The sequence below is a fragment of the Phoca vitulina genome, unplaced genomic scaffold (assembly GCF_004348235.1).
Source record: "Phoca vitulina isolate PV1807 unplaced genomic scaffold, GSC_HSeal_1.0 scaffold3, whole genome shotgun sequence".
In the NCBI taxonomy this organism is placed as follows: domain Eukaryota; kingdom Metazoa; phylum Chordata; class Mammalia; order Carnivora; family Phocidae; genus Phoca; species Phoca vitulina.
The window spans coordinates 53,514,591-53,534,645 of NW_022589706.1; the positions used below are offsets into that span (position 1 = coordinate 53,514,591).

Consider the following 20,055-nt stretch of genomic DNA (forward strand, 5'->3'; position numbering starts at 1 on the left):
ATATGAGGATTTGCTTCCTCCTCCTCATTCTTGTCCTTATCGATCTCTACCTTCTCTTTTGAGGACTTCAGGAATTTTTGTTCTGAAGTCTCTGTCCTGGACATATCTAGGGACAGCAAGCAGGGGTCAGAAAATAACATTTATCTTTCAGTCGACATGATTTAAAAATAGTCAGCTTGAGAAACACTCACTATTCTCAAGTGTTATATCTCCAATTTACTCTTCACTGATCTTACTCAAGAGTTTTCAATGGGTCAGGGAACTTCCTGAAACTTAATGCACTACTTTGTACATTTGGTTTAGGTAAGCAAAGGGCATATAACTTTCATTATATTTTCAAAGGATTAAATGGTTAAAAAAAAAAATTAAGAACAACTGAGGTAATACCTAAAAAGAAAGCTCATCTGTTTAGTCTTAGCACATTTAAGGTTTATTAGACTAAACCTATGTGACATCATTCATGTTCACTCACTGATCTCTGGAAATACTATGTGTGGTCTTCTGGACACTCTGGTCCATGAAAGACAGGCAATGGGAAGAAGGAAGCAGCGGAGGCTTCTCCCTCAGTGGAGAAGTCTACTTCGTCACTGGAATTCCCTGCATGCTGCTCTCCGTCTCTTATCCTGCCTGTTGTATTTTGCCTCTCACCCCAGTCTGGAAGCATACTCAAAGAGTTTGGACGGCTAATTCACCCAAGGAGGAAATGGCCGCCTGGCTGAGCTGGTTACTGTTTTATCTATCCACCACTAAATGACAGCATGAACTAAAACTGTAATTTCCATACTAGATTCTTCTGGGTTCATGTAGATAAAACAACAGACAAAGATAAACATTCTCGGTTCCTTTTGTTGAGATTGCTCTTGTTAGGGAAGTTCTGCAAAGTGGAGCATTTGTACTTTTATCCATGAAATATCTCTAGAACACCCATTAATTGCAGGCACTGAGCCAGGAGCTGGTGCACAGTGTAAAGAAGACAGACATGGCCTCTGACCTTGTGGAATTTCCATTGAAGTGAGTGAGACATAGCAACAAACAATTACACAAATGGGTTGAGTGCTCCTCCTCATTTTAACAGAGTCCACCAACATGGAGTTTGTACTGTGGACAAATGGTGTCATAAATATTTCAGCAATCCCTAATGCCAAAGTTGGGGGAAGAACGAGTTAAGGTGAAGCTCATATTATGAAATGAAACACTTTAAAACAATCAAAGTTTTAAGAAGGAGAGTTGTAAGGAACAAAATAAAGGAATTACAACATAAGACTTGTTTTCCACTTAAACTACTTTCTTCCATTTGCTGAGTTTCATCTCCACACAGCTTTTTAAAGTCTCACATGTCTAGAACAAGCAAAAAATAAAAATAATAAAAGAACTTTTGAGAAAAGAAGAAAACTATTCTTATGAAATCATACCACCTTACTTCAACATTTTCATAACTTTTTTTTCTTCTGTTACTTGACTCAATTTCTTCTGTGACTCTTATTTACCTCAAGACATAAACACACACATAAGTCCAGTCATTTCTAATATAGCAACTTCCCTTTCTGCCAAGTGATTTCATTTCCTATGATCTTTACTTCACATGAAAGAAACCCTAGTGACAAATAATATATAATTGTTGTTATTTCAAAGATATATTTTATTGTAAACATTGGAGTAAACAATCTCTAAATTGTTTTAGTATAAACTAACAAAGAAAATAGGTGTATAATAAACTTTTGTTTTATAGATTTAACAAAGAAATGACTAGAAGTAAATATTTACATTTGATTTTTTTTCATACTGAAGACAGATATCCCAAGTCCATAATAAATGCCTACTTCCACAACCAGCCTCTTCCTTCAATCCCATCCTTTAAACATAGTCTCAAAATCTCCATGGATTTGGGAGATAGAATTGGCAATTGTACTCAGTTCTTTGTGTGTATTAACAGTACTTTTTTAAAACACACAAATGTGAATTGAATAATTAGGTATAAAAATGAAAGTTCTACAAATGGAAGGGGAAAAAAGCAGCCAGATGTAAACTTGAAGAGATTTGTTATGTCGATACATCTTTACTTTTTGATTGGTAAACTTTTTTTTTTTAAGATTCTGTTTATTTATTCGACAGAGAGAGAGAGAGAGAGAGCGGCAGAGAGGCAGTCAGAGGGAGAGGAAGAAGCAGGCTCTCCACTGAGCAGAGAGCTTAACAAGGACCCAGGGATCATGACCTGAGCTGAAGGCAGAGGCTTAACCAACTGAGCCACCCAGGTGCCCCTTGATTGGTAAATTTTTAAAAAGTAATGTGGCTCTCCGACTCCAAGCGAAGTGTGACTTATGTGACAGATTAGAGGGGAAGAAAACTGACATTTATTGAGTATCTCCTAGGTGCCATGTGCCACTCTTGGCATTATTTATGTATTTCCTCATTTAATTTTCACTGTGATCCTATGGAACTGGTGTTACTGTCATTTTACAGATGAGGAAACTGGCACTCAGAGGTTTAAAAAAACTCCTCATGGCTGTTCAGCTGGTAAGTGGTGGAACAAGGCTCAAAGTTAGGTTTGTCTTAGCCCAACACCTATACATACATTTAAAATTAAGGTACTGTGACTTGAAGTTGCTCAAAACCAATGCATTTAGCCGTTTGATCCCCCAACATGTCAAGACTGGAAAATACCTTTTCTTTCAAGGTAGAACACTTTTAGCAGCATGAACCAACTTTACTTAGCATTTTTACAAATCATATACTGGAGATATTTGAACTTGGAAATGGAACTGAAATGTCCTTGAGACACTAGAGCAGATAAGTTATGCTATTAATAAAGTAAATATACATGTTTGTTATCCGTAAAAGTAACAACATGTTTTACATCTTCCAGCGAACTCTGAGTTTTACTGATTAAAATTTCAGGGGGTAGATATTTTGTATTTATGATTTAGCGTTAATGGCATTGTAATTCCCTGATACATGTTTAGCATTTGTCCATGGTTCTCTTAACCTTGAGGGCTGCTGAGCTGAAACTAATTTCCTCAAAGAGATAAAAAAATTCCAGGGGCCAGTTAAGACTTTACTACCGGGATTGGAAAAGTAACTCAGACACTAGCAGCAGCGATTGCAACACCAGCATAGAATCAGCTTGCTCAAGGTCTCTTAGGAAGTGTGGGACAAGATTCACACTCAAATTCATATCACTTCAAAGCCCAAGCTTTCCCACCACATTCTGCTTTATTATGTAAATACAGCTTTGGTGGGTGGTGAAAAACAGCCCTAGTTCTAAAATACCTATTTGCATAAAGACACTCACCTTTCCTGTGGAGAGTTTGATGAAAGAAGTTATGTATTGATGCAGAAAAATAAATACCCATCTTTATCTTGGTCGTTTTTTGAGCTCTTCTCTTTCTTGGATGATAGACTTGGTCACATGTCTATGGTGAAGCTCTCTGGATGCTCTTCTCTGTTTGTTAAGTATTTCTCATGTCTCAGGAGCTGGCTGGAACTTAAATAAACAGCTCAATGGTTGATGGATCCATGAACTCTGCATTCATCCCTAGGGGTAACAAAACATTTGTATTTCTGTGCAGCTTTGCTATTCACTTAAAATTTTCTCTCTGCTCTATTTCAAAGTGGCATTTCCTCAAACATGCTAATTAGCCCTTTTCCCCCTTCTTAACCCCATTTAGTCCTACTTACTATACAATGCCTTCAAAAGGATTCTTTTATAGAGGTGAAACCAGACCAGAATTATTCTGCCTCTTGTCACTTTGTCTTTGTCCACCCTTTTGACGGAGAGAGGAGTCCAAGGACATAGGTTACATTGTGAGAGATGAACAACATTTGCAAAGAGGTCATTTTGCCTTATAAATAAATCCTCCATTAAAAAAAAGTGAGCATCTAGGTTAAATAGAACTCATTAGCTCAACCTCTAAGGATGATGTAGGATGCAGTTGAGACCCTAAGCCAAGGAAGGAAGGAGATGAGGAGATGAACTAGAGGGAAATGAGGTCCTTCTGTAAGAAGGATTCAGCAAAAATACAAAGGCAACCATGAGGGAAAAGAAGAAGGGTGTCTGCAAATCCTTAGAACTCTGAGCATTTTAGTGGCGTCACTAGTATGATTGGGTCCTAATCATAATGGACTGGTTCAGTTATGTCAGAGTCTGTCCATATGAGAACATGTCATCACAGAACAAATCAACATTACTGACGCAGAGACTGGGAATTTTCTTTAAGATGCAGGTCTTGCTGACATATCCGATCCCAAGTTTTTCCACTCCTCATGCCACACCCTGTTTTCCATACAATGCTCTACAATTTCTGAAACTCAAGGGCCATATTCTGTTACATCTCATTACCTCGTACTTGCTTTTCCCTCCACTAGCAACACAGTCACTCCTTTTCCCCACCCCACTGGTCTTCTCATCACCAATATTAGGTCACAGTTTTGAAGTCATTTCTTCAGAAAACTTCCATTCATCAAAACTGCATCAGAGGTCCTGTTTACTTGCTCCCCATCACTGTATTGTACTTGCTTGTATAACTAATTATCCATACCCTGCACTAGACTGGAAACTCCTTGAAGTCAGAGACTATATCTTATTTACATAGTATTCACATCTCCCACTACAATACCTAGCATTAGCAAATGATATATACTGAGTGATTAAATGAACAATCACGTTCCTGAAATAGTAAAGTTAAAAACAATAGGAACTGTATTATATATAAACATTTACTTTGCTACAAAAGGTAATGTAACTCACATACTATTTACTTCTCAAGTCTTAGGTTGGTTGGAGGAAGAAAAAGAAAGAAACATGATTATAGGCATACCTCAATGATATTGTGAGTTTGGTTCCAGATCACCACAATAATGCAAGTCAAATTTTTTGGTTTTCCGGTGCCTATAAAAGTTATGTTTGCACTATACTGTAGTCTATTCAGTGTGCAATAGCATTATGTCTAAAGAACAATGTACATACCTTAATTAAAAAATACTTTATTGCTAAAAAATGCTAACTATTATCTGAACTTTCAGTGAGTTAAATCTTTTTGCTGATGGAGTGTCTTGCCTCGATGATCTGCTGACTGGTCAGGGTGGTGGTTGCTGAAGATTGGGATGTTTGTAGCAGTCTCTTTAAATAAGACAGCAATGAAGTTTGCCACATTGATTGACCCTTTTATGAACAATTTCTCTGTAGCATGCAATGCTGTTTGATAGCATTTTACCTAGAACTTGTTTCAGAACTGGAGTCATTCTTCTCAGACCCTGATGCTGCTATCAACTAAGTTGATGTAACATTATAAATCTTTTGTTGTTATTTCAACAATCGCCACAGCATCTTCACCAAAAGTGGATTCCATCTCAAGAAACCACTTTCTTTGCTCATCCGTAAGAACCAACTCCTCATCCATTCAAGTTTTATCAATGAAATTGCAGTGATTCAATCACATCTTCAGACTTCTCTTCTAATATTCATTCTCTTGTTATTTCCACCACATCTGCAGTTACTGGTTCCATTGAAGTCTTAACTCCTCAGAGTCACCCATGAAGGTTGGATTCAACTTCTTCCGAACTCCTGTGAATATTGATATTTTGACCTCTTCCCATTAATCATGAATGTTCTTAATGGCATCTAAAATGATGAATCCTTTCCAGAAGGTTTTCAATTTACTTTGCCCAGATCCATCAGAGGAATCACCATCGATGGCAGCTATAGATTTATGAAATGTATTTCTTGAATAATATGCCTTGAAAGTTGAAATTAATCCTTGGCTGCAGAATGGATGCTGTGTTATGTTAAGCAGGCATACAAACAACATTAATCTCGTGTATCTCCATCAAAGCTTTTGGGAACCAGGTTCATTGTCAATGAGCAATAATAATTTGAAAGGCATCTTTTTTTTTTTTTTTCCTAAGCATTAGATAGTGGGCTTGAAACATTCAGTAAACCATGTTGTAAGCAGATGTGCTGTCATCCAGGCTTTGTTGTTCCATTCAGAGAACACAGGCAAAGTAGATTTCGCATAATTCTTAAAAACCCTAGGCTTTTTGAGATGTAAATAAGCATTGTCTTCAATTTAAGGTCACCAGCTGCTTTAGCCCCTAACAAGAGAGTCAGCCTGTCTTTTGAAGCTTTGAAGCCAGGCACTGACTTTTCCTCTCTAGCTATAAAAGCCCTAGATGGCATCTTCTTCCAATAGAAGACTATTTTGTTTATACTGAAAATCTGTTATTTAGTGTAGCCACCTTCATGAATGATCTTAGCTTCATCTTCTGGATCACTCGCTGCAGCTGAAACATTATTCCTGTTGCTCTAATTTTCAATTATTTTTTGTCAAAGAATTTAATTTAAATCTTATATCAGGGCACCTGGGTGGCTCAGTTGGTTAAGCATCTGCCTTTGGCTCAGGTCATGATCCCAGGGTCCTGGGATCAAGCCCCACATTGGGCTGCTTGCTCAGTGGGGAGCCTGCTCCTCCCTCTCTGGGTCCCCCTGCTTGTGCTCTCTCTCTGTCAAATAAGTAAATAAATAATAAAATCTTAAAAAAATAAATCTTGTATCAGAGTTTAAATGAGTTACTTCCTCAGGAGTTCTGGAATTCTATAGATTTCAAGACTCTCCATATTCCAGATTTTCATTTGAGAGGGCAATTTGAATGCTAATGCAGTCAGGTTTTTATTTGGAACTTTAATTTTAGCAAATGATAACTGGAACTGATGATGTTTCTATTTTATTATATTGTTATATTGCATGCTGTAAGCTGGCTCAACTGGTATTTCAGAAACTGATCTTTTATCAAGAATGCCTCTAAGGCAAATGAGATTTTTAGGAAACAACTGTTGGTTGAATATCCTTGCAGTATGGAAATCAGTAATCTGACAAAAATGAGAAATATAAGTCATAGCATTTGGAATAAGTGAGAATTTACTAGTTTAAAAGTTAAGCCAGGAAGTTTATATAAATTAACTTTATGAGATGGGGGTGTTATTAAACCCATTTTGTAGATACAGAGACCGGAAGTCAGAAAGTTTAAAAGTCATACAAAAATTAGGTGGCTGAAGCAGAGTTTGAACTTTTATCCACCAAGCATACACTGCTTACTTTTCCATTAGATACCACTTCATCCCACCCCAACCTAATAACCCCAGCGAACCGCTTCCTAGAGCATAGACATATCTTCATTCACCTGTCCTTGAACCATGTCTTTATGTAGAATGTGCTCTTTTTCTCCATCTTCTCATCCTTCAACATCCTGCTCACACTGCTTATGGAATATTCTGCCTTTATGCCCTTGTTGGAATTAACATATCAGTACCACTTACAGTAAAGTCCTTATATCGCTTTCTTCTTCTGATAGACCAAACTCTTTGAAAACAAGTATTTAGTCTTATCTATCTCTAGATCCCCACATTACTCAGAAGTTACTTGATAAATATTTTTGGAACTGAAGATGTGCCTTTTCATTCTTTCAAACATACATTAGAAAGCCAAATCTTGTGAAGAGTTGTAATATGCTCCTTGGGAATGGTAATAGTTCCTGGAAACTTTCCAAAACACTCAGAAAAGGACTTCTCAAAATTATGTCTTCAATAAAAGTGGTTGACGAGATTACCTTCTCTATCACTGCAGCACACATAATTTACCTCAAGAAATGACCGTGCCCTAAAAGGGTAATCATAAATGACCTTACTCTAACAACTGCCAGATAGTACAACAATAAACTTATTTATACATAAAAAAGTACAACTGATAATAATGTATCAAAGAAGCTTGAATATCTAACAATGGTTTTTAAACATGTTTTAAAACAAATATATTTTTAAATAAAATAAATTAAATTCTGTTAAAGATCCAATAGAACTTCGATCCTGCCAAAAATTTGATGAGACAAATTAGAGGAGTCTGATGACTCAGGTCTGCTCTCAAAGGGCAGGCGGATGGTTGCATATTGTGGAATTTCCTCTGACATAATGTGAGAATGAGGGTGCATATTCTCTGCTGCTCTGAATAATATAAAAAGCCACAGAAGCTCTCTGTCCAACAGAAGTCCCTTGGGACAGCAGAGCTCACCAGCATCTGGGACAAGAGCCAGGGAGAAACCAGAACGAAGGCACCTTGTGTCAACATGACTTCCAAGCTGGCTATTGCTCTCTTGGCAGTTTTCCTGCTTTCTGCAGCTCTGTGCGAAGGTAAGCAGACTTTTCTGGTCCACGGAGTTTTCCTGTGTCTAAATGTGATCCTCAGATAGCAAGATTGCCCTTAATGCTTTAATAGCAAACATCCTCTTTATTCAAGTAAAGGAAATAATATTTGCAGTCACTTAATGTTAAATTGAAGCTTTAATTGTTTAGGTTTTATCTCTACAATACTTAGAAAAGTATAAAGTTTGATTAATAGAGACACCCCGTTCCTATTTTTCATACTCCATAGGATGCGTACATATAAATGCATTAATATAAATCTGCAATTTAGAGTTATCTTTTTTTAAAAGATGTATTTATTTATTTTTAGAGAGTGAGAGAGAGAGTGTGTGGGAGAAGAGGCAGAGGGAGAGGGAGAGAGAGAGAATCTCAAGCAGACTCCACGCTGAGCGAGGAGCCAGATGCAGGGCTCAATCTCACGACCCTGAGATCATGACCGGAGCCAAAATCAAGAGTCGGATGCTTAACCAACTGAGCCATCCAGGCACCCCTAGAGTATATCTTATGAGGGGCCACAATTACCCATATTATTTATTAATATCGAGGGAGGTAACTCGGGTAACTTTACTCCCCGTGCAGTTTTATTGACAAGCTTCAGACGCTATCATTTCCTCTTGGATTTAAAGACACCCTGACAAACTGTAAATCTTCTTGGATCCCTCCCATGAAAGAAATACAGTTGGAAATGTTTGTTTTTACATTTTTTTTCTTTTCCATTGAGCATTACAGATTTTGCTAAGACAAGAGACATCTTTGTGAAACTTATATATTTCTATTAATTCTTTCTGAAGGCAATTTCTCTGTGGTTGAATCTTAGTTTACATACTATAAATAGCATTGTGGTATCACAGAAGATTACACAATATCAACTAGAAGAAAAAGTACCGTAAGGATGTCAACATTTCACAAAGACAACTCCAAGTCTTTATGAAGGAAGTCAATCAATGCTGTCATTAATGACAGCTGTTGTTTTTTTAATTGAACTTAGGGGCTAGGAGAATATCCAGGCTTCTCCCTCAAGAATGACTTTACTAAAGAGGTGATGTTTACCAAACATACAGTCACCATATTATCAGGTGGGAATTAAGGAGAGAGTAGCTAGCAGAGCCATGTTTGGGATGAAGTTAATCCTTGTTTTTATTATTTTTTCACAGCCGCAGTTCTGTCAAGAATGAGTTCAGAACTTCGATGCCAGTGCATAAATACTCACTCCTCGCCTTTCCATCCCAAATATATCAAAGAACTGAGAGTAATTGACAGTGGCCCACATTGTGAAAACTCAGAAATCATGTAAGTACTTTCAAAAGTGATTAGATATGTTAACTCCAGCAAACCTATAACGGAGGAAGGTGGAAGTATCCAGCAAAGTTCTAGGTACAGGAATACCGTAGTGGGCAGAACAGAAAAGAAAGATTCTTTGTCTCCATGGCATTTAAATATGGTAACTTCCATGCCTCGTAACTAAAAACGACTTGGACTCAGATTTTATGCTCGTACTTCAGGAACCACAAACTGAAGGGCAAAGGGATGTCTGAAACCTGCTAAGTACTGATTTAATCATATCTCTCTCATTTCAGTGTAAAGCTTGTCAATGGAAAAGAGGTGTGCCTGGACCCCAAGGAAAAATGGGTACAGAAGGTTGTGCAGATATTTTTGAAGAGGTAAGTTGTGTTTTTTGGTTTGTTTGTTTGTTTGTTTGATTCTTCATTTATCCTGAGACATACAGTCTAAAAGTTAGCCTATAAATTTTCTGTTGCTGCTGGAATTCTACTCTTTTGGGGATCTGCCCTTTTGATTAAAAAAAAAAGAAGTAGCAATAGTGAATTAGTTGTATTCTTGCCTGGGAAGACCATACATCTCAGTTTGACCAGGGAACTCTGGGCTTATGCCTGTGCCCTGTATCACTGGTATGGTTCCCTTTCATTCTCAGAAGAGTCCTGGCTTGGATGATAACTTATCTGTCTCTCTATTCATAGTTGCAAATTAGGATACTTCTAACACATGAATATCTAAGATTATTCATTTCCCTCATAAATATATATTCAAGAACAATACTTTCCTCCTTATTAGAACACTGTTAATTAATTTTTTTATTTTATTTATTTTCAGGGCTGAGAAACAGGAACCATGAAACAAATAAACACATTCTCCATGGTTTCCAAGAATTCCTCAGTAAAGATGCCAATGAGACTTCAAAGAAATCTACTTCAGCACTTCATGTTCCGTGTGGGTCTGGTGTGGGGTGGGCAGATAAAATACAATATGCCCAGTTAGATTTGAATATTAAGTAAAACAATGAATAGTTTTCTTCCAATGTCTCATATACGTTGTCCTATGCAATATCTAGGCACTCTTCTATTAAAAATATTATTCATTGTTTACTGTAAATTCAAATTTAGCTGAAAATCCTGGATATATTTTGTTGTTGTTACATCGTTCCACCCCAGCCTGCTGGCCAGGATGCACCAGTCCCTGTTCAACTTTGTCTTGGTTTCTTCTTTATTCCTCAACTGGAGAAAAAGTATCAGCCACCATCCTACCTCACAGAGATGTGAGGACATGTGGAAGCACTTTAACTTTTTCTCATGTTGTCTGAATTATGTTCAAGTGAAACTTGTTTGCTTATTTATTATTTATATATTTATTTAAGAAATAAATATAGGGATATGTGTGCATAAATTTGGAAAAATGGGAAAGGAAGTATTGTTGATAGGCTGGTAGAATGATGGTAGTGAATTTATATTTATTTTAATATTAAATGATGTTATATTAGAGAACTATTTTGAACAAGGTTGCCAGATTTAGCAAAATTAAAAACAGACACCCAATTAATTTTGAATTCAGACAATGGCTAATTTTTTAGTATATCATTATTTATCTGAAATTTTCATTGAACTGGCAATCCTATTTTTGATATTCCCAGTCTTGTCTTATCACAGGCAGCCTTGTTGTGCAGTGCTGTGTTGAATCATCAGAACCCTGAGTTAGAATTGTTTCTCAAAACAGCAAAAATTCAACAGGCAATGTTAACAAAGTAATTTCTTGCTAGATAAAACTTATTTATCATTTACAAATGGATTCTAATAATTTCACTTAAATTATTGTGTTTTTAAACACTGACTTTATTTTTTGACTTTAAAATGCTTTTATGTGTTCCCAAAGAGACTTTTTTCTGTTTTTGATGTATGGAAATATAGATGTAACCATAAAATATTTAAAATAAAACTTCTTGTCAAAGTCATCAGGTGTTTATTTTTCTTTGATAGTTTTGAAAGTTATTGTTTTATATCTTTTTACATTAAAAATACTTTGAGTTAAAAAACATAAATTCTGGGGTGCCTGGGTGGCTCAGTCATTAAGCCTCTGCCTTCGGCTCAGATCATGATCCCAGGGTCCTGGGATCCAGCCCTGCATTGGGCTCCCTGCTCCACAGGAAGCCAGCTTCCCCCTCTCCCACTCCCCCTGCTTGTGTTCCCTCTCTCTCTGTGTCTCTCTCTGTCAAATAAATAAATAAAATCTTAAAAAAAAAAACACATGAATTCTTGGGGCACCTGGGTGGCTCAATCAGTTAAGTGTCTCAGTCTTGATTTCAGCTCAGGTCACGATCTCAGGATCATGAAATCAAGCCCCATGTAGCTTTCCACATTCTGTGTGGAGTCTGCTTGGGATTTTCTCTCTCCCTCTGCTTCTATCCCCTGGTTCTCTCTCTCTCTCTCAAAATAAATAAATAAAATCTAACAAACAAACATAAATGCTTCCCTTAGCATTTTGTATATTATGTGGAAAATTACAAACCTCTGTAGAAAAACAGGTATCTTTTCCAGAGATGGGTTACAAACAGTAGTCCCTTCCACAGAATGATGGAAATTTTCTCACCCCCCCACCTTGTATTCCATTTTGCTAATAAGGCTGACTTCAGATTTTTAATTAACCAACCCAGGTGTTTGTACAGCTTAGCACAGCTGAGCACTCAGTGAAAGAGGGAAGTGAATACTCTTTACAAAGCACTTCTCTGCTCATTGAGGAGTAAAACAGACACATATGAGATGAGGAAGCTTGAATATGATTAAAGACCAAGCATATCTGTAAATAATTCAAACAAAACTCTTAAAAGTAAAAATTACAATAGTTTGACTAAAATACTCAATGGAGAAGTTTTATACCAGAATAGACACAGCTGAAAAGAAAATCGGAGATCCAGGAACTAAAACAAAAGGACTTTATCTGGAATTCACATCAGAATGATAAAGAGGTAGTAAATAGGAAAAAGTAATGAAAAGACATGGCGGATTTGGGGATAAGGTCTTACCAATGTCTAGTTGGATTTTTACAGGCGGAGGAGAAAGGAAAGGGTCAGAGACATTTGAAGTGACAATGACTGAAAACTTACCACATGATGAAGAACAACAATCCATAGTTTCAAGAAATCCAACTTATCAATGCCTAACTTTACATTTCTAGTCAAAAAAGATGGATCTTAGAACTTTGATTCACACTTATCTACCTCCCAGCTCATTTACTATTGCTTTTGGGTATTTTAAGTCCACTTTCTTTTAAAGCTCCGCAATGTTGAGGGAGGAAGTGTCCTCTCCTATTTTCTCACTCATTGGTTCACATTGCAACCTGCTTTTGCTATGTCATTTAGCTCCTTATAACTACTCAGGTACCTGCAGCTCCCATTTTTTCCATGGGTCAACATGATCTGCAGTGTGGAGCACAAAGCCCATTCTTTCTCTCTTCTAATTCCCAATATACTTCCTTACAAAACTGTGCAGCATAATAACATTAATGAAAGATTTATGAGTAATGCACAACCAGGAACCAACCGGAAATTCAACCCTGGTACTCACCATTCCTAAAAATATTGTTTCCCTCTCGAGGTGATTTCTCCCTGCCTCTATTTCTTCTCAGATCCTGTTAGAGGGCCTCTTCTTCCTCAGAGTTCTGCCCGAGTTTCATATCCACGTTGTCCTCCGCAGATTCAAGTTCCCTTGGCTTACCACCCTTTGCAGTCTCTCATCGTGCGGATCTCATATAAATAAATGTGAATTTATATGAGTAAATAAAACAGATAGCAGAGAAGAAATTTTAACAAAATGTTCATAGGAAAGATACAGGATTTTTCAGAAGCAGATAGCAAAGAGTTATCTAACCTAACTCGAGTAGGCTTCACTGAGAAAATCTAAACTAGAGTCTGAACGGTGAGTAGGAGTTAGCTACACAAAGGGAAGAAGGATGCGTGGGGAAGGGTGGTCTAGACATCGGGGGAGAAGTAATTTGTAGCAAGAACATGTCACAAATTGAGAAGTGAAATAATTTCAGTGTGGGTAGAGTTTGGCATGAAGCAAAACAAATACTAACAGATCAAGCTATACTAAATGGACTATGGAATCTTGAAAGGGCTTAGATTTGGAATTGAAAACTTCTAGTAGATTCCAATTACTCTCATTTTAAATTGTGAACCTTACGGGCTGTTCTTCCTGGGTCTCCTCCCAAAAGGAAGTGAGAAACCATAAAAAAAAAAAAAAAATTCAAAAGTCTGATCTTGGGGGATTTTTAATGCTATTTGTATTATTAATTTGATTAGAGACAATAATAAAGTGCTCACCTTAAACCTGCATTAATTGTAAAATACATACATAGTACATTCAACAAGCAAAATTGACTAATTTTCATAATTGTTATTTTGGGTTGGTTTGTTTTTTTGCTAAAAATGCATCAAGAAATAGATTCATAGGTTAAAGTTACCTAAGCAGAATCTTTTATTCTCAAGATTTTGATAAATAAGTAGATAATATGAATCATCAAAGCACCCCCAACTTTGTACAAAACCTCTTACTGTGTTAAGTACACATTGTTAATATGATCAGTGTCCAACATTGAAAGCCAGCTGAAGACATCTGCACCAATCTGGTAAATCTTAATAATGACTACTTCTCAAAAAATCTACGTTTTAATTTCATCTCTAGTGCCTTTAAAATGTGCTAAAGGATTTTCTCCACTTTCTCATCTATGCTGTCATTGCTATAGGACAGCAAAAGTATTCCACCAAGGGGCACCTGGCTGACTCAGTCGGTTAAGCATCTGCCTTCCACTCAGGTCATGATCTCAGGGTCCTGGGATTGAGCCCCAGCTCCACATCAGATCAAACTAGAGATTAGGCATCGTGTAAACAAGCCAAAAAAGAACAATGTAAAAGAATAAGAGAAAGAAAAAGAAATAAGAGAGTAAGAATGAGAGAGAAGGAAAAGCCAGTCAATTTGCTGAACTGAAAATTTTTGCTTTATTTTGCATAAGTGATATTAGTAAATTTATGTATATAGACATGGGTTTTATTTGTATAGACACAGACTTAGACACAAACTCTAACATGCAATCTATTACTCCATAACTTTAATCCACTTTTGTGGAATACAAATTACAAATCTAATTTTACCAAGTAGAAACACAAATGTAAATACATAGACACACACACACAAAATAAAAAGATATGGAGAGATAATAATAAAGTGTTCCTTAAAACTGCATGAGTTGTAAAATACTATGATACATAATACATCATATGTACAACCTACAAAATCAAATAATTTTCATAATTGCTGTGTGTTTGCTAGAAATGTACCAAAACATGGATTCATAGGTTAAAATTACCTAAGCAAACTCCTTTATTATCAAGATTTTGACAAAGCAGCAGATAATAATTTCCTACTATAATACATCTGTTTTGCCATCCAGGCTATGTTTGAAAACTTAAGAAGATAAGATAAAAAAGTTTTGCTTTTGGTTTGTGGTAGAAATATAACAAACAAAAATTGCTTAAGACTGTATTAACCCTGCAAAAACAAAAGAAAGCTTAAAAAGCAATAATTTCTCCATTACTCACTTAAAAAAAAAAAGAAACAGCAGCAAGCAATTGCCCCACGTTCAGTAACCATCAGCTGAATTTGCAGAGATCACAGACAACAGATAGGGAAATTTTCAATGTAACACAGTAAATACCAAGCTGTTTTGTTTCCTCAAGATTTACAGATGGAGCAATCAGGAATTCTCCAAAAGATTACTTAAGGGTCAAAGAACCCAACTCCCGTGAGGGAGGAAAGAGGGCTTTCTACACTTTTTGCACTCCCATAGATAAAAATCAAGTTGGGTAAATATTATTGTTACAAGACTTTCCAACATCTTTTAGTAAGCTGATAGACTTAAAAGAAGAGTATGTTGGAAAATTAAGATGGGAAACATTTGCAGATATTTCCACATAAAGTCTGCTTCAGACCTATCTAGAGAATGTTCTGATAGCTGTGTAAAAAATCATGGTGCTTGGGCTGAAGATCTATCTTAATATAGCTAGCATTTCTATTTCATAGGGCACGATTTAGCTCATGTTTTCATCATGTTATGACGTGGTTCTTTTCATTGTCTGCATCTTCAATTAATCTGCCGTTCATCCCATGCTGTTCAAAATACCTTCGCATTTATATTTTTAGTGTTTCCCTAAATGAAATGCTTATGGGAAAGCATGCTAGGAGATACCTCTGCCTGGATTTACATTTTCTTTATGCTTCCAAAGGTTTTCACCGGGCCCCTTACAGGAATCCCATATGGAGACATGTTTTATTAAAGTCACAACTTATTTCTGCTTAGGTCTCTACTGGTCTCCAGGAGCCTTATCATGATTTATGTGAGTCAGCCTTACCAACTTTCCACACTAGCTTTTTTTTTTAAAATGTTTTATTTATTTATTTATTCATGAGAGTCAGAGAGAGAGAGAGGCAGAGGGAGAAGCAGGGTCCCCGCTGAGCAGGGAGCCTGATGCGGGACTCGATCCCAGGACCCTGGGATCATAACCTGAGCCGAAGGCAGACGCTTAACCATCTGAGCCACCCAGGCGCCCCTTCCACACTAGCTTTATTCTTCTCTAGTATATGCCAGTCACATTTAGTAAACAGCTCATTCGAAACTTCTCAAATGAAAACTTGTTATTATTGATTCCATTTATAAATATATCTGGATGTTTTTAAAAATCTCCTATTTATGAGCTCCTCTCACAAAACTTGAATGAAACCTCTGTGCTGACATGAAATGCACTCTGATTTCTACTTGTAAGTCCTTTTCCTAGCACTACAATTTTTCCTGAAGGAATCTTTTCAGTCTCCCAGTTTACTTAGATTCTCAGTTTCATTTTGTCTGCTCTCAAAATAGAAGTACAAGTTAGTAGCAACTAATATTAGAATTTAGATTATATCTTCCATATGTAATATTACATAGATTTTATATAAGCTGTGTGTTTCATGTTTCAATCCATATCTTCTCCAATTATTTAAAATTTTGATGGGATCTAATAACGAACAAAGATATATGAAGTCTGATTTAAAAATATGGGATGCTCTGTGTGGCATTTATTAAGAATAGAATGAATGCCATTTTCATACTTGCTTTAGACACAATACATTGGTTTTTACAGATTTAACTTTTGAAATTTTGACTGTTGAAAAAATCTGTGGTATAAGAGAGTATGGATTGACAATTCTGATGCTGCTACACATGTAACTGAACAATGTAATTGAACAACTAAATAAATGAACGGCTGCTGGGAGCCAGGTCCTCACTGTTGTAGTAGCAGCTTTCAGATAAGCAAGAAGAAGAGATTAAAATAATCTATGTAGTAATGAGTTAGAGTTAGAGACATCAATATGAACTCATATTTAGCTTAGTATAGATATAGATGGATACACATAGGAATACTTATAAAGAGGTTAGTAAATACAGATATATTTCCTTCCTTTGTCTACTGATAGGACTTAGAAGTGATGATACTGTAGTAGCAACAAGCACACCATTTCCCAATAAAATGAACCAGAGCTTTTTGGAGAAATGTTTGATCATAGGACTGGGTCAAGAACTATACAAGAAGTCCTAAGCATCTAGCATCAGAAAGTAAGGAAGTGCTTCCCTCCAAAAAAAATTGATGAGGGCATGTCAAAGAAGACCATGAACCAACTGAAAGCTGGAACAATGGCCAAAGCTTGAACAAATTGAGAACAAAATAAATAAAGCAATGCATTATAACAAACATAACAAAAATATTCATGAGTCCATACTGATAAAAATAAATGGTTGAGTAAATAAATAAATGGAGAAGAGACAAATCTCCCATGCAGAAGAATTCCAAATAATTTACACAGATACTCCTTTCTCAAGGAGATGGAATGTAACTATGTACTCCTAGGTGTGGGCTGTGCATTGTGACTTCATTCCAAACAAATTACATTATGGAAGGGGGAGGAGGGGGGAGTAACTTTACAGCAGAGAAACCTGAAAAACACTGTGTCAACCAAGGTCAACATCAACAGTGATAAATTGTATTGATGGAATGCAATGATGTAATGAAAATGGCACTTTACCTCTCTGGTCTTCCTCCTGAAAACCCACAATCCCAGTCTAATCATAAGAAAAACATCAGACAAATTCCAATAGAGAGGCATTCTGCAATATCTCTGACCACGCTCCTCAAAATTGTCAAGGTTATCTTAAACAAGGAAGTTCTGAGGAACTATTATATCTAACAGGAGCCTAAGGAGACATGACAACTAAGTGTACTGTATCTTGGATTAATCTTAGAACAGAAAAAGAACATCAGGTAAAATCTGTGAAAATCCGAATAAAGTACGGACTTCAGTTAATATTGTCTTGGTCAATTTGGGCTGCTATAAAAAAGTACCATAGACTGGGTGACTTATAAACAACAGGTATTTATTTCTTACCGTTCTGGAGGTTGGAAAGCCATGCCAGGCTGGTTAGGTTCTAATAAGGATCCTCTCCTCAGTTGCAGTCTTCTGAGTCCTGCTTGTTATTTCACTTGGCGGGAAGCAGAGTCTGAACAAGCTTTCATGTCTTTTCTCACTAGGGCACTAATCCCTTTCAAGAGGCCTCTACTCTCATGGCCTAATTTCTTCCCAAAGTCCTCGCCTCTTAATACCATTACTTTGGGGGTTAGGATTTCAACATATAAGTTTGGAAAGGACAAAACATTCAGTCCATAACAATAATGTAATGGTATTGGTACCCTACTAGTGTTAAGATGTTTATGATCCTGGAAACTGGGTGTAGGACATATGGAAACTCTCGGTAATGTCATCTCAATTTTTCTGTAAATCAGAAACTGTTCTTTAAAAATAAGTCTATTTAAAAGGATAAGTAGGGAGATGGGAACAAAATAAATAAATAACCTACAGCATGTAGTAAGTTGTTGTTTTCTGCCAATAACAATAAACCTGGTATGTGGGCTATGAAACTGATCTGTAGGGAGCATGGCCCTTAGGCAGCGATGGAGCTAAGCTTATCATTCATCACATCTGTGCAGCTTTGTCTTTCTTTTCTTGAGGTTTGCTACTAGAACTATGCTGGGCTTTGAGAACTTGCCAAATCTCTAGCTATATTTTGCAAAATATACCAAGGTTCTTCTATAATAATTATAATCATATTCAGTGACCGAACAGGTTAGAAAAATGTATATAACAGCAAAGTACCATCAGCAAGAGGTCATAGGTATTGTGGTGAGCTGGAAAACACATGGTGTGCCTGGAGTCATAATAATTTAAATTATCTTAAAACGCGGAACTTGCCAAGCCAAACTCTTTTGGCTGCCAGTCAATAACAGAATTGACTGATAACAACTAAGCCCTCAAAGAAATGTTTATCTAGTAGTCAAATCTGGCACTACAGATATTCCTCTATGATTAATTCTACAGTTCCATTTATAGCTACTTGCCTTAGATTAGGATTGGATAATCAATGTTGGACCACTTATGTTTTAGGGCTATAGTTTTGGTTTGGGTTTTGGGTTTTTTTTTGTATCTGGAATGACAGAGTTGAGAAATATGAATAAGATACCATTCAATAAATATGATTTAAGAGTCAAATTATTCCTTGAGTCTTCACCAGGCCCAATGAAAAAGAAATGCAGCAACAAAAGAGAGATAAGGGCTGAAAGCAATCAAGTGTTAATGATTGTCTCTTTTCCACCCTGTTTTCCCCAGCTACCTCTAGCTGGCTCAACAGATGGGCTAAGCCTGAACTTCAGTTTTCCCCAGTTCTTAGGTGTATACTGACAGGATGAATAAAAATATAAGCACTAAACTCAGGAGCAGGTTCCAGCAACCCAATCAATGGGCCGTTAGCTCCCACGGTCTTCTATCTAACCATGTTTCCCAATAATTTGTCCTTGAATTAATATCTCCTTGTATCTGTGTTCTGTGCTGGCCTTGGCCAAAAAACAGGACTCATTGACTTAAGCATCACTTTGAATTTTCTCTGTAGTTACTCTATCATTTACCTCTGTCCTCTCCTCTCACTTTAATCTCAAGCATTAATTGGACTAACCAGACTGGTGTAGTTCCAGGCAATTCCACTCATTGAGTCTAGAGACAATTCTTCATCCTCCTTGTCCCATCCCCCTAACAGAAATCTGACCACATTTGGACATATGCTCATTCCCAGAACAAACTGAGCCATCACTTGGAATTTCCTGCCTACTTCAGTGGACCTTCTGATCCGACTGACTGTCTGAGATTCCACTGTCCTTTGGACATATAAGAAACCATAGAAGTGCCTTAACTGGGATTTGTTGCTTCAGTTGACTTAGTTGTCTCCAATCCTGTCTGAGCTCAAGTGCACTTCTTGGCCACCAGCTATTCTCCACACAATTTCAACTTCCTACTCTTCTCTCTCATCCAATGTTAATAAGATCTTCATATGATTTGAATTGTGATGACACAAGACATGAAAACAGAAGATAGGAAGAGAGACATAAGGAGATGGAAAAAGAATGCAATAAATATGAGTTCTGTACATAGAGAATAAAATATGAAA

The 20,055-nt window shown here is 36.7% G+C and overlaps 1 protein-coding gene across 1 annotated transcript; it reads left to right on the forward strand.

Moving 5' to 3' along the window:
* The first annotated feature begins 7,932 nt into the window (after positions 1-7,932).
* Positions 7,933-11,190, forward strand: CXCL8 (C-X-C motif chemokine ligand 8). Its single transcript, XM_032398271.1, has 4 exons — positions 7,933-8,175; positions 9,342-9,477; positions 9,765-9,848; positions 10,297-11,190. The coding sequence occupies exons 1-4, from the start codon at positions 8,112-8,114 to the stop codon at positions 10,316-10,318; spliced, it is 306 nt and encodes a 101-aa protein (XP_032254162.1). The 5' UTR covers positions 7,933-8,111; the 3' UTR covers positions 10,319-11,190.
* Positions 11,191-20,055: the final 8,865 nt, after the last annotated feature.

Bases quoted from the DNA above. Each gene is read 5' to 3' on its own strand.
- CXCL8 (XM_032398271.1), top strand. From the start codon at position 8,112: ATGACTTCCAAGCTGGCTATTGCTCTCTTGGCAGTTTTCCTGCTTTCT. The intron at 8,176-9,341 runs GTAAGCAGACTT...ATTTTTTCACAG, and splicing joins TTCTGCAGCTCTGTGCGAAG to CCGCAGTTCTGTCAAGAATG. The intron at 9,478-9,764 runs GTAAGTACTTTC...CTCTCATTTCAG, and splicing joins TGTGAAAACTCAGAAATCAT to TGTAAAGCTTGTCAATGGAA.